The sequence below is a fragment of the Delphinus delphis genome, chromosome 3 (genome assembly GCF_949987515.2).
Source record: "Delphinus delphis chromosome 3, mDelDel1.2, whole genome shotgun sequence".
Lineage (NCBI taxonomy): Eukaryota > Metazoa > Chordata > Mammalia > Artiodactyla > Delphinidae > Delphinus > Delphinus delphis.
The window spans coordinates 13491804-13515904 of NC_082685.1; the positions used below are offsets into that span (position 1 = coordinate 13491804).

At 55.3% G+C, this 24101-nt stretch overlaps 1 protein-coding gene and 1 non-coding gene across 3 annotated transcripts in view; one reads left to right on the plus strand and one right to left on the minus strand.

The window, feature by feature from the left end:
* Positions 1-290: 290 nt before the first annotated feature.
* KCNN1 (potassium calcium-activated channel subfamily N member 1) overlaps positions 291-24101 on the minus strand; it is a 32196-nt gene continuing 8385 nt past the window's right edge. For both annotated transcript variants that reach the window (XM_060006674.1, XM_060006673.1), the window contains 8 exons: positions 19660-20142; positions 18893-18988; positions 16199-16617; positions 13133-13274; positions 9084-9194; positions 8387-8514; positions 3791-3860; positions 291-855 (listed from right to left, as the gene is read on the minus strand). In XM_060006674.1, the coding sequence (XP_059862657.1) occupies positions 601-855; positions 3791-3860; positions 8387-8514; positions 9084-9194; positions 13133-13274; positions 16199-16617; positions 18893-18988; positions 19660-20061 (1623 nt within the window). In that variant the 5' untranslated portion in view covers positions 20062-20142 and the 3' untranslated portion in view covers positions 291-600. The remainder of the gene's footprint in view (positions 856-3790; positions 3861-8386; positions 8515-9083; positions 9195-13132; positions 13275-16198; positions 16618-18892; positions 18989-19659; positions 20143-24101) is intronic.
* On the plus strand, positions 10687-10759 carry TRNAD-GUC (transfer RNA aspartic acid (anticodon GUC)). The gene has a single exon. It is a non-coding gene; the product is annotated as a tRNA-Asp (tRNA).

Consider the following 24101-nt stretch of genomic DNA (forward strand, 5'->3'; position numbering starts at 1 on the left):
GCCTCCTGTAGGCCAGGGCTGGGCCATGCTCTCTGCAGGGCCCCTCAATCGGTGTCAGGTGGGACCGGCGCAGATGTCCTCAGGGAGGTGTCTCTGATTGAGTTCAGGCCCGGGAGACAACCTGCCTAGGATGGGGATGGGGATGGGCTCACCTTGACCCCCACATCTGGTCTGGAACCCCAGGGCCGGGTATCTACTCCCCATGTTGTGATTATGAGTGTCCCCCAGCCACGCACAACAGGCAGCAAGTGGGTGGGTCCTGCTTTATTTGGAACTGGCAAGGACCCCTCTCCTGGCTGCTCCGCACCCACCGGGAGCCTGGGGAGAGCCGGGGGTTGGGGGTGGCAGAGGACCAGAGGAAGCTCCAGGCTCTCCCAGCTCCAATCAGGGAGGAAGCCAGTGGTGGCCCGCCCCTGCCCTTGCCTGCCGTATGGCCCTGCCCTCTGCCCGGACAGTCTGGCGGGCCCCAGTCCAATCAGCCCAACTCGGTTTCAGCTCCTTGAACTCCAAGAGGCGCCACTGTACAGGGCTTCTTGGCTGGCGTGGAGGTGGCGGCCACACGATGGCCAAGATTGAGGAGTCTGGTGGCAGGCAGAGCCGTCACCCGCAGTCTGAAGGGGCCGTGGGTGGCCGCCGGTGTGGGGGACTCCGAGCCACCGGGTCCAGTGGGCCGGAGCCAGGCCGGGGAGGCAGGGGTGGTGGAGGCGGGCGTATGGCTTGGGCGATGAGGCCCGGCAGGGCCTGCAGGGAGACGCCCAATGCGTCCAGGCGGCTTTCAAGGGCAGCCAGGCGGGCCTCAAGCTCCTCGTGCTGGGCGTGCAGCTCGGACATGAGGTTGTACATGACATTCTGGGTCTGTCAGAGACAGGGAGGGTGGGAGAGAGGAGAGGCCAGGTGAGAGAGAGGGAGGGGTGGTTGCAGAGAGATGGCAGACCAGCCCCGGTTGGGTGGCGGCCCAAGTGAGGAGCAACTGTGAGCGCACCCCCAAACCAGCCAAAGGCATCTTGCTGGGCCCCAGGGAGCGGTGGGAGGATAGGCGAGCGGAGCGGAGACACAGGTCTTGAGTGCCAGGCTCGGAGCCAGCAGACCAGGGGAAGGTCAAGGGAGGTCTTGGGGCCCAGCGGATGTGACCAGAGTTGCCGTGAGGGGATGAACTAGCTGCATGGCCTGTAAAGCCAGAGGGTGGTCTTGGGTGATTCTGGACTGGTGTTGCTCCAGGCTGGGGACACGGTCGAGGGGGAGGAGGCTCGGTTGTGAACTATCCCCTGCTTTCCACATTCGACTGGGGAGGGGATAGAAGTCTGCGGGGGGGGGGGAGAGGTGACCACCCCAAGAATCTGACCCTATCACAGACCGGGCAACACGACAGCCACAACAATTACATTACAGAAGGTCGTGGGGCATCCCTGCCATCTCGACTGCTCCCCACAACCCAGCAAGCAGGGGCTGGTTCTGCCACAGTCCAGATGGGCCCGGGAGTTGCAGTGGGTAGGCGGGACACGCAGAACAGCCCTAGTTGCAAATGCCGCTGTAACCACCAGGTGGCGCTAGATCACCGTTCCGAGTCTCAGCCCAGCTCCGCGCTGTCTAGACGCCCAGACAGACCGCAGCTCACCGCCCGTCCTGGGCCTCAGATGCGAGGGCTGAAGGGGCTGTGCCACACCCTACCCCACCCCAACCTCTCGATCTGTGGGAGGGGGACAGGTCATCCACCCCACAGCTCCTTCTTTCCGCACTGTACTTGCAGCCTCTCCCTTCCGGTCCGAAAGCCTTTACCTGAGCCCTGCCTTCCACCCTTTCCTGTTACTGGTAGGCCAACCCCATCCAAGGATGAACAAATGCCTCTGCCCGCTTCCCCCCACCCCACCCCCGTAGGGCTGCAGACCCTCACCCCAGCCCGCCTCAAGGGGTCACACAGTCCCCCGGGGCCAGAGAGTAACATCTGGAGGCATCCAGCCCTTGGATGGGTCTTTTTTGGCCCTCTCTGAGGTTTAAACTTTTATTAGAATATACATTTTGTTTTTTTTTGGAGAGATACAAATTAAATCAGCAACCTTGGAAAGCATTAAAATTTAATATTGGAAAACATTTTAACCTCGTTAAATTAAAAAAAATTAGAAACCCTCTAATCCAATCCAGTGAAAGGCTTATTTCGAAGCCTTCATTAAATGTATTTGGAGCGGAGTATACTGCTGTAATTAGAAGGTTTAAATAACTTTTATAAATTCACATTTTAATCATCTGTACTAATGAAGGAAGTGTGATATGGATAATCCAAACTATAATATCTAGTACCTGAATTTTTCAAAGGCATTCGATATGTATTTGGAGCTGTAATCTCATATGACATCAAATTAGTTGGCCAAGGATTTCTACATGCTCTTAGGATTAGGTTCTTTCTACTACCGATTGAATTATTTCTTCAGGGTTCTAGAATATGTTTTTTCCTCTGTAATGTTCCCTTTCAAATTAAGTTTATGTGGGTTAGTATTAAATTTTTTTTTTTTTTTCTTGGCCACTCTGTGCAGCATGAGGGATCTCAGTTCCCCAACCAGGGATTGAACCCCTGCCCCCTGCAGAGTCCTAACCACTGTACCTCCAGGGAAGTCCCCCGTTAGTATTTAATTAAATTGCATTGGAGCCAATTTGCAAAGTTCACACGTGAACTATTTATGAAAGGGCAAAAGGGAGTTCAGAAGAGTGTGACAAATATTCTAAGAGCTTGCCCAACTGAAGTTGAGTCAGTTGACATATCTTCTAATGGATGAATAAAAAGCGGGAAATTGGGGCTTCCCTGGTGGCGCAGTGGTTGAGAGTCCGCCTGCCGATGCAGGGTACACGGGTTCGTGCCCCGGTCTGGGAGGATCCCACATGCCGCGGAGCGGCTGGGCCCGTGAGCCATGGCCACTGAGCCTGCGCGTCCAGAGCCTGTGCTCTGCAACGGGAGAGGCCACAGCAGTGAGAGGCCCGCGTACAGCCAAAAAAAAAAAGTGGGAAATTGGATGGGACCTGACATTAGAACCAACAAATAGATCCATTTATAACACACACCGATCTTACAGAGCTCTTGCAATCAACTTTAATTTCCTGAAAGATGTTTAATTGCTATACAAATAAGCTTTCTCCTGATGCTATAATTTGAACTTATAACCCTAGCAAAAGAAATTTGTTTTTCTCTTAGATTTTAGAGCTTGTATGTAGATGACATTTCTAAATACGAAAGTACCACTTCACCAATTTAGCCCACTAATTACATATTCTTATTAAAACTTTTTATTAGCTATTAATTAAAAATATAAAATAGATGCCAAAAAAAAAAAAAAGGCTGACAAAAATTGGGACTTCCCTGGTGGTCCAGTGGTTAAGACTCCACACTTCCACTGCAGGGGACGTGTGTTCGAACCCTGGTCAGGGAACTAAGATCCCACATGCCGCATGGCGTGGCCAAGAAATTAAAAGAAAAAAAAAAAAGGCTGATAAAACAGCTGCCAATGTTAAAAAGTAAAGATTTTACACACAGATGTAGATTTCTGGCATCACTCTAACAACTGGAGCCTCTGGTCACAGTGGACCCCTGCAGACAGGGCTCTTATTCCCTGGTGGCTGGTCCCTGCCTGCCCTGCATCACTTGCCTGGGTCACCTGTCTATACTATGGGCACCAGCCCTGTCCCTCCCTCCCTGGCAGGAGCTGGGCCTTGTCCTTTACGGAACATCCCTCATCCTCCTCTGAGGGCCTAACCAACTCCTTCTGGACCAGGGGGCTGCCCCACCTCACCCTGCCCTGCTCACCTTGGCCAGGTCTGCGAGCGTGTTGGTCTGGTCATTCAGCTTCCCTTGCTCAATCTTCACACTCCGGAGCCTGTCGGACAGGTGGGAAGGTGGGGTTGTGCAGAGGCTGCAGTGGGGTCAGGGTTCCTCCATGCACCCACCCCACCCAGAGTCACCTTGTGAGATATGCAGTGGGGGGTGAGGGGCAAGTTGGAGGTTAGCCCCCTTGCAGCCCGTTCCCTCCTGGCATGCAGGGGGCAGCAGGGCCTGGAGGGCGGTTCAGCTACCACCCACAGTGCCCACATGCACTAACCCCCAGGAAGAGACTTACTTCTGAGCTCTGGCAGGACCCAGCGGAGCAGGGAGAAACCACAAGGCAATTTTAATCTCAGCACACCTGGGCAGCCCATGCCCAACCCTCCCACGTGCGCCACCCCAGGGCCAGGCTGGGGGCCCTGGACGGCGGAGGGGCTGCTGCCCTTGCTCTAGGGAGAGGTCCAGCCTCTGAGGGGGTGGTACCAGCCCTCAGGGATGCATCCTCCCTCTGCCCCCTCCCTCCAGCAGTGCCTCACAGCAAATGCAGCTGCCTCCGGCCCTGCAGCCCCACTGTATGCCTGCCTGTGCCAAGCTCCTGGCCCTGGAGGTGACATTTAGTCCAGAAAACTATGCCCATACCATTTCCCAAAGGGGAAGTCAAGGCTCAGAGGGGCAAAGCCGGTGCCCACTGGCATCCTAGCAGGATTTGCACCTGAGTCTGCCACTCAGCCTCTGAGACCTTGGCCGCCTGGACAGCTGCCTATGGGGCTGGTGGGGTGGGGGGTGTTGTCCTCACCCCTTCTCTCCACCCTTCTGTAGCTAAACCAGCCCAGGGAGACCTTTCCAGGTAGGACTCTCCTTTCCTCCTCACTAGTCCAAACTCAACCCTTGCACACCCACATGTGATAGATGCTTGGAGAGGCCCCTTGGGGCCCACCTATGCTGGGTGTTGCCAGGACCCCTGAGAGGACCCAGCCCTCGGTCTGGAGAAGTGGAGGTGGATACAGACACCCCTAGCCCTGGAAGTTGGCGGAGACTTGCTAAGGAGCCACTGACATGCCTGCCCTGGGCAAGTCATTCCTGGCATCTCTGGAACCTTCCTGTTACAGGTTGAATGGTGTCCCCCCAGAAGATATATTGAAGTCCTAACCCCCAGAACCTCAGAACGTGACCTTCTTTGGAAATAGGGTCTTTCCAAATTTAACTAGGTTAAGATAACTGGTGTCCTTATAAAAAGGGGGAAATTTGGACAGACACACACAGAGGGAGGACAATGTGAAGATACAGGGAGAACATCATATGAAGATGGGGGACTGGAGCAATGCTTCTATAAGCCAAGGAGCATCTGAGGCTACCAAAAGCTAGGAGAGAGGCCTGGAACAGATCTTCCCCTGATGCCTTCAGAGGGAGAACGGCCCTGCCGACACCTTGATTTTGGACTTCTGGCCTCCAGAGCAGTGAGATCATAAATTCTGTTTTAAACCGCCGAGTTTGTGGTACTTTTCTTAAAGTAGCCCTAGGAAATGTGTACGCTTCCCAAACCTATGCTGTGTTCCTCAGTTTGTCCTCTCCAAGACCACTGTTTCCTTTTCACTGGCTGCTCATACTGCATTCCCATCATGGGGACTCTCCAGCTCAAGAAGATGCCGTGGCTCCCTCATACCTGCAGGTGGTACCTCTGGTCTCCCTGGCACTGTGCTCATTCCCACCTCCCCGCCTTTGCCCAAACTGTGCACACTCCCTGGTATGCCTGCCTCTCCGTTTCCTACCCAAATCCCATCCACCCTTTAGGCCCTAGTTCAAACTTGCTTGATTTCATCAGCTGTTCTCATAAGGCCACTGTTTTTTTGGAGGTGTTCAGGGGGACCTAAGGGTGAGCGAGATAGTCCTTCCCCAGAACAAAGGGACAAAGGTCACTCACAGAGCAGGTGCCTTCTCCACAGACCTAACTCTCCTCAATTCCTACCCTCCGACTTCTCCCAAAGAACCTTCTGGGACATCCCTTGGGGCAAGGTCCAGAGCAGAGCCATGTCTGTGTCCTCCATGCCTGGCACACCAGCTGGTGCAGGAAATGTTTGTGGAATGACCAAATGAACATATCGAGGGTGGTAATAACAACAACAACAACAGTTCCCATTTTCAGAAAATACTGTGTGACAGGCAGGTGCAGACAAATCATCTGGTCACCCCAATTGTTTGATCCACACTCCATTCCTGGAGAAGAGGCATGTCACCATTGTCTCCACTTTACAGATAAGAAAACGAAGCTTGGACTACTGTAGTCACTTGCTTAGGCCCCACAGTTAGGTGGCAGAGACTAGATTGGGACCCAGTGGTCAGTAAACAACTGTTGAAGGGTCAACAAGGAGGGCCTTGGGGTCTTATGAGGAAATAGGACTAACACCTGGGCCCAGTGAAGTCAAGCAGGTGGGGCACCAACTCCTCTCCCTGCTTCATAGGTGATAGGTGAAGCAGAGGTTGGGGGTACCATGTGTTACTGACTGCTTGCTCTATGCCAGGAACTATGCCAGGCATTTCTGCACATCACTCCATTTAGACCTCCCCACAGTCCCATGAAATAGGGACTGTTATCATGAGAAATTAATCCAATCATAACAGTAAACACAATAAATATAAATGGACTAAACTCTCTAGCTAAAAGACAAGGATGCTAGGGGCTCAAGGAGACTTTTAGAGTGATGAATCTGTTCATTATCTTGACTGTGGGGCTAGTTTCATGGATGTATACATATGTTAACACTGATCAAACTGTACACTCTAAATAGCTGCAGTTGACTGTATGTCGATTATACCTTAATAAAGCTGTTCTTTTAAAAGAGGCAAAATTATTAAATAGGATTAAAAAATTAAAGTCAAGCTGACTGAGCTTCCTCTCCCATGGCCTGATCTCGCTATGGTCACACTCCATTACCCTCTTGTGCCCCAGGAGCTGACCGTCCCAGCCACACCCTGGGGTCTCCCCACAATAAGCTTCCTGGCTCTACCGCTCACACCAGGGTTCTCTGTGCTGCCTCTCATCTCTGTTCCCTATGGGTGACTTGGTTGCCTTCCTGTTGTACTAGTTCAGACCCTAACATTGTTTGCCTCGCTTTCTGGTTCATCAGCCCCTGAGTCTGGCCTGAGAGTTCTTGGGGCAGGGATCCATCTGATTTTCCTAGGGAAGCCCAATTGTGAATGAGGTTTTCCAGGATGTAAGAGCTGGGAATGCATGGGCCCATTCTGAAAAGTGCTTAAAAACACGTTGTTTTCTATTTTAAATCAGCTACTATGTGACTCAACTGTAATTTATATGTGAGTGCCCAATCCCACAAGATTTGAAACTGTTTAAATTCTAGACTGTGTACTGTCCCATACATCCTATATGTAGCTACTGAGCATTGAAATGTGGCTGGTCTGAATAAAAACGGGCTGTAAGTGTAAAATACGTACCGGACTGCAAAGATTTAGTATAAAAAACTTTCTAAAATATCTAATTAATGATTTTTATATTAATCACATATTAAAATGATAACATTTTGGATATATTAGATTGAATAAATATATTAAAATTAATTTCAACTTTTAAATTATGTATGTGGTTCACATATTTCTTGTGGACAGTGATTGGCATACTATGGTCTATAGGCCAAATCTGGACAGCTGTTTGCTTTGGAAAATAAAGCTTTATCAGAGCATAATTACACCCATTCATCCTTGCTGTCTTCCTGCTACAACAGCAGAGTTGAGTAGCTGTGACATAGACATTTTGGCCCACAAAGACTGAAATAATTAATATCTGGCCCTTTACAGAAAAAGTCTGCCAACTCTGGCTGCACACTGGACTCACCTGAGGAACTTAAACTTGAGCTCAGGCTGTATCCCAGACTCTACTGTAACTGGTGTTGGGTATGGCCTGTAGGATTTTATTTTATTTTTTAAAAATTTTCAGCCACGCTGTGCGGCTTCTGAGATCTTAGTTCCCCAACCAGGAATCAAACCAGCACCCTCAGCAGTGAAAGCGTGGAGTCCTAACCACTGGACCACCAGGGAATTCCCAGCCTGTGAGATTTTAAAAAGCACCCCCACGTGACCCCAATGAGCAGCCAAGATGAGAACCACTTGATTAAATAATTCTCAGGAAAAAGGGACAACAGAGAAAATTAAGTAATCTCTAATTATCCCACATGATCACATGAATCAGGCCACAGATTTAATTCTGAGCTTCCTGGAAGCCAAAGCAAAAAGGGGAAATTGCTTCAGTGTCCAAGGGGAGAGTCATTTTGGCTATTTCAGAGAATAAATTATGCTACCTGCCACTATGTTGGGTGGTTTGCATGATTTATCAGAGGTGACTGTTCTGGACAAGTGCTGGGTCCATCACCTGCCTCCCTCCGACCAACCCACTATCCCACCCAGCACAGAAGCTGCAGGCCCCAACCAACTGACCACCTGGCATGGGAATGGCCATGATGTGGCCATGACGAGCTGTCTGGCCTAGTCTGCAGCCTCCTCCCCGGGGGCCAGGGCTGCCTCCGTGCCGGGTGGACACAGAAATGCAAGTGGGAAAGGTGTTGGACTTACTGATGGATGGCTTGGAGGAACTTACGCTGGTGTTTCCGAACCCGGGCGTGGTCTGGCTTTTTCACCAGCCTGGTGTGTTTGTAGATAAGCCACGTCTCCCTGAGAACGTTAGCAGCGGCGTTTTTTACCTGAGGCCAGAGAAAGAACAGTTCCTTAGAGTAGCACAAAACTATGGAAGGCTCTGGAAACCTCCAGAAACTCCTGGAAATGCCCCTCTGGGGTCCTGGGACTGTAGGTCAGGACCATGTTTACACATCCACATCTGTGCTGTGTGTGTGCACGCGTGTGTCTGCCTAACGCACATCACTCACCATGGGCCAGACCCTTTCTATACAACTTGCAAATGTTAACTCAGTGAATCGACACACGCCGGCATCTCTCTCATTTCATACGTGAGGAAACAGAGGCACAGAGAAGCTGACCTGCTGAGTTCATCCGGCTTATAAATTGCATCTGGTTGCCTCACCACGAATCCCTGACTCTTGCTGAGGGGCCCGTGACTGGGCTGTGACTGGGCACAGAAGTGGACACCTGTGCACAGCTTAAGGGTGTTCACATGGTGGTACAGCCCAGGGCAGTCTGGGCACACACAGGCAGCGCGGCATGACCCGTGGGCACGTGTGCAGAAGTAAGGTGAGGAGGGTCTGCCCTTGAGGACCAGAAGGCGAAGTGGCTGTGATGGGGCTGGCGTCCTTACCCGCTTGGTGAGCTGAGTGTCCATCATGAAGTTGTGCACGTGTTTCTCCGCCTTGGTGAGCTCCAGCTTCCGGGCCACCACGGCCACCACGAGCGCCGTGCAGCCAGCCCCCTGCATGAAGAGGGCGAGGGGGCATGTCAGGGTCCACCTCGTATGGGTTGCAAGTAGGATACCCTCCTTCCTCCAGGAAGCCCTCCTGGTTCCTCCCCCTCACATTTGCCCTCCAAACCTGCAGGGTTGGCAAATCCCATCTTCTGAGTTCACTGACTCCCAACCCCGCTAGCTTAATATCCATCAAACATCCAGGGAGCCTGTGCCATAAATTAGTTCATTTGATCCCCAACAACCGCGGGAGGTAGGACCGCTCTTATCCCCATTGGGCAGAGGGGGAAAGTGAGGCTCGGAGATAAGAGAAAGCACAAGAAACAGGCAGGATCTGCACGTACATTTGGGGCTGAGGCCCACGGAGGTGGGAGGATTGGGAAGCATTTCCATCTAGGCTTTGGGGTCTGGATGATGGGGACAGAGACCCGGCTGACATGTTGCTGGCCAGTCATGGGGGCGGATTCTGCTGGTAGGGTCAGAAGGGTGGCGAGAAAGAAGGGTCAGGCCCGCTGCCTGCGGTGGGGCATTTGCAGGAGGAAAGAGGCAAAGTATTGGACGCAGGATGCGGGGAAGTAAAGGGAGGGGACACCTTCCCCGTGATGGGTACCCTGCTCTAGCAACCACCCTCCCCAGTATGTTCTGAATGGCAGCCAGTCCCCCGGCTAGGGAAAGAGGCCAGAGAGGACTTGCTTGTCCACTTGGGGGCCACTTGAGAGACAGAAGGGCAGGAGTGAGGACCCGAGGGGGAGGGCAAGGCTCAGAGGTAGGGGTGGGGGGCAGTGAAAAGTGATGCAGAAGGAGGGCGGGAAGGGGGAACTTCTGCCACTGAGAACCAGGAGACGGGGAGCCCAGGACATCCAGGTGTCATCAGCCCCAGGAGTGGTGTGGAGCAGGTGGCAGGGGCCAATGAGGGGGGCCAGAAGGTGGCTCCCCACCTGCGCTGGAGGCTGTCTTTGGCACCGCACCCACCTGCTGCTTCCTCCTGCAGCTACTGCATACAGGATGGAAGGAAGGAAGAGACCTGGGCTCAGCCTCTGAGGGCCAGGGGAGTGGCTAGTTTTTCTTCCGAATGGAAGGAAACATTTATGGGGAAGGGTGGGCACCAAGTCGCCCCCTGAGGTGACCCCATCATGCGTTCCTGGCCAGGACGAAGGTCTTGGGAAGACTCAGGAGTCTGTGTTCAAGAAAAGCCCTGTCAACTGGGGCAAAGAAACATACTGGAAACCTCCATGTAGAACACTACACCCCCAGGAAAAGGGTCAGCCAATGACTCCGCACGATAGCATGGATGCCACGTCCGGCAAAAGACACCGAGTTCAGAGGCCATGCTGGGATGCCTTGAAGTTCAAGAATGAGCAAATGTGTGCTTTATAAGCTATTGGACGGGGGTGAGTCCGTGGGGCAGAGACTGGGAGGGGACACACTTGGGCAAGGGTAGAAGAGAAGAGGTCTAACAGAAGAATTTGAAGGTGGCTTAAAAGACCAATGTGTGGGGAATTCCCTGGTGGTCCAGTGGTTAGGACTCTGCGCTGTCACTGCCGAGGGCCCGGGTTCGACCCTTGGTCAGGGAACTAAGATGCCACAAGCCATGCGGTGTGGCCAAAAAGAGAGAGAGAGAGAGAGAGAGAGAGAGAGAAAGACCAATGTGTGGCTTCGTGTGATACTTGGCTGTGTGGTGACAGAGAAAAGCAAAAAACATCCCTGGGTGTAAACATTCCTGCACGTGCCGGGGGCGCGGGTCTGGAATGAGCCACAGGGTAAACATGGAACTAATTTTCTGGAAGGAGCCTCATCCCAGAGAAGAGAACCTGGCTTTTCTGTTTCGCTGCGGGTTTTCTGGGTTTAAAGCCATCATCTTATCTGAGAGCTCTTCTTTTTTCGTTTGTAAAGTTCATCTGCCGGGGATGGGGGTGGGGGGTGGATTGTGGCCGATCTTTAGTTTTTTTCCCTTCCAATCTCACAAAATAACGTAAGCAAACAGGCATAATGCCTTTTAACTGAGAGAGGGTCTAGGTCAGCTTGTCCAGGAGAAGCGAGGCCCCGGTGGGGGCCAGAGGAGGACGTGGACCCCCAGCTTGTGTCCAAAGAGGAGGGGACAAGAGGTGAAGAGGGGAGAGAGCCACGGGCCTCGGGAGATGGTGACAACAGGGTCAGTCTACATTCAGTGAAGGGGGCTGGGAGGAGCCAATGGAAAGACAGCGCTTCCCTCTGCAGGAGGAAAGGAAACCATGGTGGGGATGGCCTAGTACTTTTCTCTCTTTTTTTTTTTTGCGGTACGTAGGCCTCTCACTGTTGCAGCCTCTCCCGTTGCGGAGCACAGGCTCCGGACGCGCAGGCTCAGCGGCCATGGATCACGGGCCCAGCCGCTCGGCGGCATGCGGGATCCTCCCGGACCGGGGCACGAACCTGTGTCCCCTGCATGGGCAGGCGGACTCTCAACCACTGCGCCACCAGGGAAGCCCAGCATAGTACTTTTGCAAGAACAAAAGCATCTCTCTATGAAGAAAAGGAAGTGGCCTGGGGCGGACCCTGGGGGGAATCGGGTTGGTTGACTTCCTTTGGATTGTGGGTGTTCATTGATTTTTTTTCACAAATTGAAACCAAGCAGGGCCCTGTGGGGCTCCTGGGCAACAGAAGCCTTTGGAACAGTTGCTAATCAGGGAAGGGAGGGGAAGGGATGCAGAGACAAGGGAGGAGCAGCCAAGAAACCATAGTGCAGCCTTGGGGCAGGTCCTGGCTCCACCTTAAAGGATGCACATGAGAGTATCTTTGAGCTCTTCTGCAGAACTAAGGCCCCCAGCAAATGGCAGATGAACTATTTGATGAAGCAGTCTTCATTCCAGAGAGAAGGTCATAAGTTTGATAACCTCAAGAACCACAGAAGCTCATCAGGAGATCACCTCAGGTCAGATTAAAGGAATGCAGGCCCTGCACACACTCTGTGCCTTATCAGCAGCTCCGTCCATGAACCATCATATAAAACTCCTCGCCAAATCCTCCCAGGTTGGGACACACAGTTTTGCGGGGCATGAGCCTGCTGTGTCCCCCTTTGCCTGGCAAAGCAATACAGCTCCTTTTTCCTACTTCACCCCAAACTCTGACTCCAGGATTTGGTTCAGCACCAGTGGACAGAGGCTGAGTTTTCGGCATCAAGATGAACATGCTAGTTGGGGGCTGGGGAGAGAGGGGTTCCCTACTGTACGTCGAACAGTTCATAATTCAAAACATGGAAAAGCACTTGTGGAGATGCAAGAAACTTGGAGAGAAAGAAGGTTCCAGAAGGAGGGGACGGGCAGGGAACCTAATGATCAGATCAGGGTAAAGGGAAGGCACCAGACGCCAAAGTTTGCCCATACAAGCAGGTGGACTTGAGAAGTCTTTAGGGAAGAAGCGGTGCTGCCTGGGCCCACAGGAATCACAAGAGATAAACCTTACACCCAGGGGCTCAGTGGGGTGCTCAGGACACCCCGGTAGTCAGGAAATGATGGAGAATTGGGCTGTGACGGCAGGGCTCAGAGGGTATTGACTGGGTATCCGAGGCATTCATGACTCTAGGCATTTCCTGTAAATGAACGGACTCAGTCCTTGCAACAAGCAGAGGGAGTGGCGGAAACCGAGGCACAGAAGCATCGAGTCTGCTGCCCTGGATCCAAGGGCTGTGAATTGAGCAGGCTGCGGAGCATAAAGGGGCAAAAATGACTCTTGGTTCAGAGTGGACCACAGCATCTGGACTGGAGAATACAGTGGAAGCTACCTATCTAGGGCTGGAAGAACCCAAGAGGAGATGTCCCCGGGAAGCCTGAGGGTGTCTTCTGTGTCCCATCAGAGGGAAGGAGCAGGGTGGCGGAGGGGTGGGCTGACACAGGGAGGATCTCTGAACAGGTCCACCTTGAGACGGCGTGGGCTCCCCATCAGTGGGCATGTGCAAGGGCCCTCGCCCTTACCATGATGCCAGTGAGCAGGCACACGCCCTTCCCGCAGTAAGTGTGGGGCACCATGTCGCCGTAGCCGATGGAGAGGAAGGTGATGGAGATGAGCCACATGGCCCCCAGGAAGTTGCTGGTCACTTCCTGCTTGTCGTGATACCTGGGGGTTGGGGGGAGCCAGGGAGGGCCCAGTCAATCCACACTGGTTCCTCTGCTTTCATCACACCCCCAGGAAGGCAGGGCCCTGGGTCTACCTGGCTGCATGGGGGCCTTGACTGCAGGGAGCTGATCACTCTGGAGGCTCAAAGTGTCCAGGGCACCACTATAGGGCAGGGTGGGGGGATGGTTAGTGCCAGGGGCAGCCCTGTGGTCCTCCTGAGGGTACCACAGGGCAGAGGGCAACCACTCCTTCCCAGCATCCCTTCCAACCTTCTTTCACCTGACCCCCAAGCTGCTGGTTATTGGGCAGAGAGGGGTCCACAGGTGGGTGACGCACATGAGCGTGCGCACATGAGGGGGCATGCACATGTGTTCACGCGTGTGCACACAATCCCCCTCCCAAAGACAGACACACAGACAGAGGCGAACACGGGTGGCCACGGGCACCAGAAGCGGCAGGAAGTAGAGGCGAGGATTCAGGTCAGACACTAGGAAGAACTTCCCCAGCCAGCAAGGTCCCAAGGAGGGAGGAGGACCCTACGGGGAGACAGGACCACACCCTGGGGCTTGGGAGTATTAGGAAAGTCAATCTGTGGAGGGCAGTTGCGCCAGCCTTGGGCCTGGGGCTCTCCTGGCAGTCAGGAGGGAAGGGGCAGCTTGCATGGCACTGGGGAGAGGCCTGGGACTCAACTTTTGTTATTCAGGGGGACAGACCCCAAGGTTTTGCAAGGACATGGTTTTGTCCCAATCCCAGGCTGTGTGGCCTGGGACCCCGGCCACACAGGCTATGAACTGTTTCTACCTATGGTTAGCCCAGGCTGGGGGACTAAGGGATTGGTTCTCTGGGTCTGGGGATGGCTCAAGGTTCTGCTCCAGCTCAGCCCCCTACCTGCAAAGCCCCTTCAGCTCTGGGAGGTCAGGAAGCCCTTTCCAGCTGACCCCCTCCTTCCTAGGCCGCAGGGGCAGGGCAGGGGGAGCTGGCGGATAGGGCTGTCCCAGGCAGATGGGGCTGGGGTCAGGGGCTCAAGATAGGAGGAGATGGAAACCCAAAAGGTGGGAAGGAGGGCTGGAGGCCTTCCCAGCAGGTCTGGGCTTTGAGAGTCCCTGCCCCCCTGGAGGGTCGGGTGCCATTCCAGGCCCCTTCAGCCTGGACTTCCAGGCTGCTTGCTGGACAAGGGGGACCAGGGACTGAACCCCATCTTTCACGGAGGTATGTGAGCCCCAAGCGGCACCCGCTTCCCCCTCTCAGGAGACCAGGGCTCCACACCCAGGAGGCAGGAGGAGTGGGGGACCCATCAGCCATCGGGGGAGGCTCCAGGCCCAGCTGGAGCTATGGTGGGTGCTACAGGACCACCCAGGACCAGGGAGTGGGGGGCATGCAGGAGGTGGGGTGGGACAGAGCCACAGGGGTGGAGCGAGGCAGGCGAGAGGGCGTCAAGCGGTGTCAGAGGGCTCAGAATTTAGGATTGGCTGCCCCCCCGGGCCCTGCCCTATTCCCCACCCTTACCAGGCACCCCTGCAGTGACCCAGCCTGGACCCCAGGGATGCCCGATGCAAGGCACCTTCTCCCACTCCCCAGATCTCAGTCCTGAGGTCTGTGGGAACTGGCACGGGGGCACATTAGGGGTCCAAGGAGTCCCTGTGTGACCCTCAGACAGTAAACCTTGATGACAGGAAGAGCTAGGCCCTCGCCCCCATCAGCCCGACATCAGGCTGAGGCAGGGGTCATGGAGGGGGCGCTTGAAGGGGTGAGGACTGGGGATCTGGGGGCAGGTCCAGCCCAGGAACCTCCCAGGAAGCCCAGTCCCAGCCCCAGCTAGGCACAAGGCAGGAGAGACCCCTTCCCAGACAAGGCACCCCCATGCCCTGAGAGGTCCAGTGGGGCCCCTCCTTCTCCTGGAACCGCTGGGGGTTTCTGGAAACAATCAGGAACTAGGTCCTCAGGGATGTCCCTTCGCCCCTCAGAGCCTCAGTGTCCTCATATATAAGTCGGGTGGATGGCCCCGCACCTTCCAAGGCTGTTCAGAACAGACCTCTTACGGGGGTCTTAAAAGCTTGGATGGGTTTCTCGTTCACCCCAGACCCACTTAACTCTCCAAAGGAGCTGTCTGAACCCCTGGGGCCAGCTGCCCCGACAAGGCACCAGAGCTAAGTACGCTCTTCTCCCCCCTTCTCCCCGCCACTGCCCCGCCTTGGTGACAAGGACCCGAGGGATGCCGTGTGCACACAGCCCAAGAGCGGCCTGCCTCCCGCTATCCTGGGCTTGACCCCAGACCCACCTGCCTGGCAGCACTGGGACAGTCTCTCCGCGGGGCCCTGTGGGCTCGGGGCAGGGCCCAGCCACTTGCCTCACCTCCCCACTCCCTCCCCTGGTGGCAGCGGATCTTAAATTCCTGGCGGGCAGGGCAGCTGGCAGCTCTGCACACATAGCTCAGCTGAGGGTAGGACTCACATGTTTTCCCTACAGTCCGGTGGGGCGGGCAGAGGGGAGAAGGAGAGCAGGTTAAATTGTGGGGGGGACAGGTGGATGAGGGGAGGGCCCTGTTCCTGCTGCCTCCGCCACCCTGGGCCAGAGGTTGGGCCAGGGGAGGGGCCCCTGGGGGAGGGGGAGGAGGAAGAGGGATGGGGTCCTAGAGTGGTGTGGGGTAGGGGCTGGAGGGCTGGAGTCCCAGGGATGAGGGAGCTGCACTTGAGGGACTGTCACTGCGGCCAGGAACTGGGTATGGGGGGGGCGGTCACCAGGGTCAGAATCATGGAGATGGAGTGATGGCTGGGGGGAGGCCTTGGATGTCTGAAGTCGTGGGTAGGCATGCGGTTCACCAGGGTCAGAAGTCAGGGGGACAGAGTGATGGCTGGGAGAGCCCTGGGATCACTAAAGTCGTGGGTGGGCGTGAGGGTCAGTGGGATCAGGGGTCAGGGGCGCACCTCTCACAGACCCGCACGGTCCAGGCGGCGATGATCCAGGAGGAGATGCTGAAGACAAGGAGCACGGTGCCCGGGCAGATGGTCATGAGCGTCTTCATGACGAAGCGCGTGTTGAAGGTGATCTTGTTGAGGGCGCCGATGCTGCGGCTGGAGGCGTCCGTGAAGATCCTGCTGTGCAGCAACATGACGCGGCCCAGCAGGTAGAGACGCAGGAACATGGGCACAGACAGCAGCACGTCCACGTCGGCCTCGGCCGCTGCCGGCGCGTACGTGAAGGCTAGCCGCGCTGTCCACGTGAAGCGGTAGTGGCCGGGCACCGGGTGAATGGCACACACGGCCAGCTCCAGGGAGATGAGGAAGACGCGCTCGCACGTCATGGCGATGCGCCAGTCGTCTGCCCCGTTGTCCACCATGAACAGCTGCGGAGGTCAGGCGGGCGGGATGAGGTGGGCCTCGGACACGAGGCCAGGCCCCGGAGCAAGATCCCAGCCGAAAACCCCGTCGGCTTTCACAAGAAACACGGCCTCAAAAGCAAAACTCCCTAGTTCTCAGGGTCGGCCACAATTCAAGCTAAATGTGGCACAGATGTTTCCCCAAAAGTCAAACACAGAGTTACCAATGACCCGGCCATCTCATATAGGCGAGAGAGATGAAAATGGTCGTTCAAACACGTCCTTGTGTGCACGCAATCACAGCAGCACTGTTCACAGGCACCCAAAGTGGAAACAACCCAAGTGTCCATCAATGGATGAACGGATAAACAAAATGTGGTCCTTCCACACCATGCAACATTACTCAGCCATAAAGAGGAATGAAGCATTGACACATGCTACAATGTGGATGAACCTTGAACACATCAAGCTGAGTGAGCGAAGGCAGTCACAAAAGGCCACCACTCGGGGCCAACGAGGCAATGTTGCCACCACAGTGGGCCTCGAAGGTGGGGCGCTGAGCCAAGGAAGACCACACTCCAGCCTTCAAATCTAACGGAATTTGCCTGGCTAGGTCTGAGAGAAGTGTAGGACCTGCCACCCCTTTCTTCTTTCATATTTCTCCCTTCTGGAACGGGAATGTCTATCCTACGCTTATTCCACCATTGTATTTTGGAAGCACACAACTTGTCTAGTCACAGTTGGAGGCAAATTTTGTCTCAGGAGGAACAGTACCTCGAATCTCACCCATGTCTGATTTAGATGATATTTAAATGAGCCTTTGGACTTAGAGTTGATGCTGGAATGAGTTAAGACTTTGGGGGCTGTTGGGATGGGATGAGTGCATTTTGCATGGGAGAAGGACAAAGATTTGCAAGGTGGGCCAGAGGGTGGAGTGTTATGGACTGAACTTTGTCCCCTCAAAATTCATCCGTTGAAGCCCTAGCCCCCAGTATGACTGTATTTGGAAATAGGGCCTTTAAAGACATAATTAAGATTAAATGAGGTCATAGGAGTGGGGTCCCAATCCTACAGGACTGGTGTCATTTTATAAGAAGAGGAAGAGATACCAGGGATGTGTGAGCACAGAGCAAAGGCCATGTGAGGACACAATGAGAAGGTGGCCGTCTGCAAGCCAAGGAGAGAGCCTCAGGAGAAACCAACCCTGCCAGCACCTGATCTTGGACTTCCAGCCTCCAGAACTGTGAGAGAATACATTTCTGTTGTTTAAGCCACTCGGCTGTGGTGCTACAAACACACAGTGCTTCCTTCTTTTTTCATTTGGCTGAATAGTATTCCATTGTACAGATGGACCACATTCTGTTTATCCATACATCAGTCAGTGGACATTTGGGTTGTTTCCACTTTTTGGCGATTGTGAATAATGCTGCTATGAACATACGTGTACAAGTTTTTGTGCGGATGTAGGTTGTTGTGTCTCTTGGATGTGTAACTAGGAGGGGAATTGCTGGGTCATATGGTAACTCCATGTTTATCTGTTGAAGGAACTGCCAGATTGTTGTCCACAGCTGTATCTTCAGAACTGCTTCCTTTAGTTCAGGGGTCACTGTCCCCCTCCTCCCAACCCCCAGCCAGATCAGGGACCCCTCCTGTGTGCCAGACCCTGGGTGTCCCCTGACAGGTCTGCATACAGTGCAACGCAGGTAGGATTTTCCTACACCCATCTCCTGCCATACTGTGGCTCCTTGAGGTCACGGGTCAAAGGCCAGACTCAAGAGCCACATCTGACACCTTTTGGTGTCCCCAGGCCTTGGTGCCAGCCTGCTGTGGCAACGCCTGCCTGACAAGCCCTGAACTGGGCTCTCCAGGAGCCTGACCAGGTTTTGATCAACCCCTGAAATAGGAGAATAAACTCTCTGGCACAAGATAAATCTTTCAAAAACAGGGTCCGATGGACTAGGGAAAGGAGCCTGGTGCTACAAACACTGGACCCCATGGCTGCAAAACCTCGGAAGACCCAGGGCTGTGAAAACAACCCACGTGCACCAGAACCCCAGCCCACCTCCTGCTCCCCCAATGTTGGTGTTCTTTACCAAAGAATCAATGAAAATTAAAATAAAGATATGCATTCCAAGGAAATTTAGAGTGATCTAAACAGTGTGTCTCCACAGAAGTCCTTTTTTTTTTTTTTTTTTTTTTTTTTTTTACTATAAAGAGGCTACTGATACTTTTATGTCTTAGAGGGCTGGGTTCCCAGGTGGCTGGGGGGAGGGGAGCTGCCCCAACCCCACTGGGCACTGACCTGGATCTCCCGGGCGTGGTAGAGGACGACCAGGCCCAGCAGGATGACGGTGGAGAGGCTGATGAGGCATTTGAGTGCAAATGAGTACAGGGACTCCTGGACAAAGAGAGAGGGCAGAACAGACACTGTCAAGGCAGGCAGCCCTCCTGACCCCCCACCTGGTCACTTCACTCAGAAAGTGAAGCTCCGGTCCTCACTCCTCAGGCCTGGGCTGAGAGCAAGGCGGGCCCAGCACTTCGGCTTATAAGGCCTGGCTTCACATGGGTACAGCACTCTACAGTTTACAAAAACTGACCTCATGCAGACGTAGCACTTCCCGGTTTACAGGCTGACATGGCTCTCATCTCCCTCTGTCCTCACATCCACTTGGGGACCCATGTAACCTGGTCCTGACCGCTCTTGAAAAAGGGAAAGCTCTTTCCCTGCTCCTCGTGCAGCCCTTCTCTGGGGCTCCCCCCTCCCCCCGCTTGACCTTGGGAGGCAGCCCCATCCCCACCTTCAGCCAAGGTGCAGCCCCTTGTTGCAGGGCAGAGGAAACGGGCTGGAGACTTCTGGGCCCACCTGCAGCCTTCCTGCTGCCCCCACGGGGTGGACACAACAGGAGGCCCAGGGGCCCCCACCTTCCCACCTCCAGGGACCCCTCAGCATCCCCCACCCCCCTCTCCCAGGGCTGATGTGGCCCCCCACCCCGTGCCCAAGGGGTCTCAGGGAGCCCAGTGGGACCGGCAGGGCCTCCCTGGGGTGCCAGGGGGAAGGGCCACACCTACCTTGCTGTAGACCCCCCAGGACAGCTCCGTCTCCGTCACCATGACAACAATGCCGAACATGCCGAAGATGAGAGCGTAGTCACTGAGACGCTTCCGCTTCTCAAAGAGCGCCCGCCGGTGGCCCAGACGGTGGCCCACGCTGGGGGGCTTTCCCGAGCCCCTCTGCCTACCCGCCTCATCCTCCTCCTCATCTTCCTCTTCTTCCTGGTCCTGGGGCTGCCCCCGGGGGCTGCCGGGCGAGGGCTGGGCCGGCTCACTCTTGGCTACCACCACCTGGATGCCTGGGCCATTTGGAGGCTGAGGCGGGTGGCCGGCCTCGGGGTCCGGAGGGTCTCGGCCCAGGGCACCCAGCCCGCCACCCAGTGGCCGTCCCCCGAAGCCATTGTGTCTGTGGCTGTTCATGACTATGTGGGTGCTGGGGTTGGGCTTGCTGCCGGCCGCCCGGGGCCCGGCATGGCTCAGCAACTGGGCTCCCGCGCTGACCTGCAGGGCATGGGGGACACGGTCGTGTCAGGGCCTCAGCAACGGACCAGAGGGCTACGGACCCCACCCCAGCACATCCTGAGGCTGGAGAGGCCAGGAACCGACTGCGGCTGACACGTGGATTGGCCACTCCAGAAACCTGCCTATGTCCCTCCTCTGCTCCAAACATCCCCATGGCTCTCCAGTGCCATTGTATAAAAACTCAACTTCTCACTGTGTCCAGGAGGCCTCTGTGGTCTGGCTCCCACCCACCTTATCCTTCTCACTTTCCCAAGAGTCACTCCCTTCCAGCCACGGTGGCCTACCCATTACCAGATCCCGGCAAGCTTGGTCCTGCCTCAGGGCCTTTGCACCTGCTGTGCCCTCTGCCTGGAACACCCTCCTACCAGACCTTTGCCCACTGACTTTTCTGTGTCTCCAGATACCTCGAACAATGCCTAGCATTCAATAAACACTTCTGAATGCCTCAAGATGGAATCCGCTGGCTGGTTTGCCTGGGAGGACTAGAGGCCGTGTAAATGAGCAGCTGGGAGGCGGTTCCAATCCAGGCTTGTCTCCTTCTGACCTTCAGGCTCTTGGACAAGTTAATCTCGCTCTACTCCAGTTCCTCCCGTAGAGCCGTCCAAAGGCCTGAACACACTTACATAGTCACGGGATACGGCCAGGGGGAAACTGGGGACCACGGCCATGGCTATGAGACTCTCAGCTCCCTCCTGCTTAGATGGAGGGAGGTCTGTGATCTCCAAACACATTCCAGGACCAAAACAGCAATCCAGGATTTAACTCTAAGATCCCAGAATTGATGCTACAGGGTCTTGGGAGACGTGCTTGGCCTGGTCCTGTGACCTCGGGCCAGACTCAGTTTCCCCACCAAGGAAACTGGCTACCAAGGAGGAGACTGTCTGATCTGCCCCCTGCTCCTGCACAAGGCAGTGTCCCCTGGCGTCACATGAAAGGGCAAGGACCTTGAAGACGATGATACGCACATGATGAGGCTGCCTGGAGTCCAATCTCCTGGGTCCCAACTTGCCAGATCCTCCCCTGCCACCCCCACCCCCAGCCCACTCTCTCACTCCCCACCCCTGCAGGCACCCCCTGCTGCCACCACAGCCTGCATTTACTGAACACCTACTAGACGCCAGGCTCTGTCCTTTGCACAGATTTTTCTCCTTAATCCTCACAACACCCCCAAGAAGAGGGTCCTGGGATTTGGCCAGTTGTACAGATGGGGAAACTGAGGTACCATGTGGTGAAGGGACCATCTCCTTACAAGGCAGATTCTGAACCAGGCTGCCTTGTGGGATTTCCCAAGAAGCCACGCAGTGGTGGGCTGTGGGCCAAGTGTTGTCCCCTTGGAAAAGGCCAAGCTGGCATGTGCTGGGGGCCCAGGAAAGGGGGCTGCGTGCACAGAGAGGACACCTCCCTGGCCCTGAAGCCATGTTCCCGGGGGTGACAGGCTCAGAAAGTGTCACATCAGGACCTGCCAAGATGAGCCATGTTGCCAGGCGGGACAGGGGTGACCTTGGCCAGGGCACTACCGCATGCATTGCAGAACCACCTGTGCCTGTGTCCGTGCCCTGCCCCAGGCAGTATCTGTCCCACTCACTACACGTCTCCAGACGAGGGTGCCAGCACACAGTAGGAACACAAGAAACATGAGTCTTAGAATGTGTCCCACTTCCATCCATGTCACCTGTGACTTGATGCGTCAGTTTATAAGAGCTGGCCCCATGTGGTCCCAGGACATCACAGATTATATGGGCTCATCTCCTGCAGGGCCAGCACTTCACAGTTTATAAGGCTGACCTTGGCCCTGATCTCTCTCTTCGTTCTCACAAGCACTCAGGTGCCACTCTCCTCTGGGCTAGAGCCCCTGCTTGCCACCTGAAGGGCTGTCGGCTGCTAGGCAGGGCTAAGAGCTTGCCACCAGGACACACACAGCGGCCCCAGACCCTGCCCTCGCCCAAGACACAAGGAAACCTCAGGCACCCCTCCCATCTTCCCTCCTGAAGGTGCAGAAGGCTCCTGCCCAGGGCTTGGGGAGCAAAGGCAGGAGAGGTGGTGGCCTGGCAGTCAGGACCGGAAGCGGGTGGGAGCGGTGCAAACGACCTTCCAAAATGCACCGATGAAGATGCAATTTGGGGATGTGACTCAGCCGCCCAACACACAGGCCAAATTCGGCCGTGTTTCCGCCATGCTCCTCCTTGCCTGGCAGCCGTGTCCTAACGTGTCCTGGGCAGGGAGGGGGTGGGGTAGGGCATGTGAACAGGCGGCAGGTGGCTTCTGGGAGGGCCTTCTTAGTGCCCATGTTGTTAATGCGGACCTATTGCTTATTGCGGGCCGAGACCTTGATGAGAATTACCACATTTAATCCCTATTGCCACTCAGCAAGGCAGGTGGCATTCTTACTCCCATTCTACAGAGGGGAGACAAGGCTCAGAGAGGTTCAGCACTTTGCCCAAGGTCACACAGCCAGGAAAGGCAGGGACTAAGTTAGTGCAGTCTGGGGGCAGTGGATGGCAGGATCTGCCTGGGTCCCTCTTGATGAGTGGCTGTTTGGAAAGGGAGCCAGCCTGGCCCTGTCCTTGAGGGGCCACAGAGCTCAGAACACAGGCATGGTGACTGTTCCACCCCTCCCACGACCTCATAGGAAATGGAAGGACAGAGTGGCCTGCCTGCGATCCCACAGGAGAAGGGGGCAGCCCGTTTCTAAAGACTGGGTGGGACCCTAGGGCCCTGGGGACAAGAGACCCCACCCCTCCCCAGATTCACCTTCCCCTCCCTCAATGCAATCTGGGCCTAAAGCTGGGGTCCCCGGGACCCTCAGAGATTTCCCAAAGAACCAGAAGTCCCTGTGACACCCCAGCCAAGGTTTGGATGTCCATGAAAGGGTGTGTTTTTCTGGGTGAAGGCCCTGGGTTCTCCAAGGAGTTCCTCTAAAAAGCAACAAACATCCTATGGGCTGCATTTCGTTTTGAGGGTTCCTGGAATTCCCCAAATTGTCTGGGGCACAGGACCTCTGTTCCTTGAATTCTGGGGTGACGGGATGAGCAAAACCCCGCCTTCGTGTCCCATCCCACGAGATGCTGTGGGAAACCTGTAGGCCAAGCAGGGCCGGGGGGACCCAGGAGGGCTCTTGAGGAGTGGGCGAAGGTGTGCAGAGAGCAGGGAGCAAGGAGGCCGACTCCTCCGAACTGTCCCACCCAACAGGAAGAGAAAGAAAATGGCCAGACCCGAAAGGCCCTCGAGTGAACTCTTTTACAAATGATGGGTTGATTGCAGAGGGACCTTTGGGTGTCCCAGCCAGGACGAAGTCACTGCCACTTCCTCATTTACCTCTTTAGTAAAGGGGCGTCTCGGTGCCATCCCAGCAGGGTCAGTGGCCACAATGGAGTGAGATCTCATGTGGAAAATGCTTAGCACTCAGCCATGGGTACGCCTGTTGTGGTGACACTACCGAACACTGTGATCTGTCCTTCAGAGCTGGACCAGGAGAACGTGACCCCTGCCCATCAGTCTCCAAGGCAGAGCCTCCTTGGGGCAAATGCCCACCCCATTGCTCCCAGGAATCATGGCCAGAGCAGCACATGGTAGAACCTTCCAGGATATGTGGGTGACTGTGGGTTGCGTGTCCCTGCGGAGGGTGGGGTAGGACCCTCGGACACACCTCCACCAGCACTCTTGGGGCCACAGCTCTGCAGGGTGGACAGGATCTGTTCGTCCTTCCAACCCCATGGGCTGCCCGACAGTGGGTGCAGCAAGTCGTTGGCTGACTGCCCCATCCCTTAGGCATTCCCCCCATCACCACCCGTCAGGAACCTGCCAGCAGCCAACAGGGTGCAATTAGCCTGCCCTAGCCTGCTGTCCCCAGTGCCCTCCACTCTGATGCATCTCCGTTAGCATCTCTGGCTCACCCCCAGCCTTCAGCACTCACATTTGTGGCCCCACCCTCCAGGACA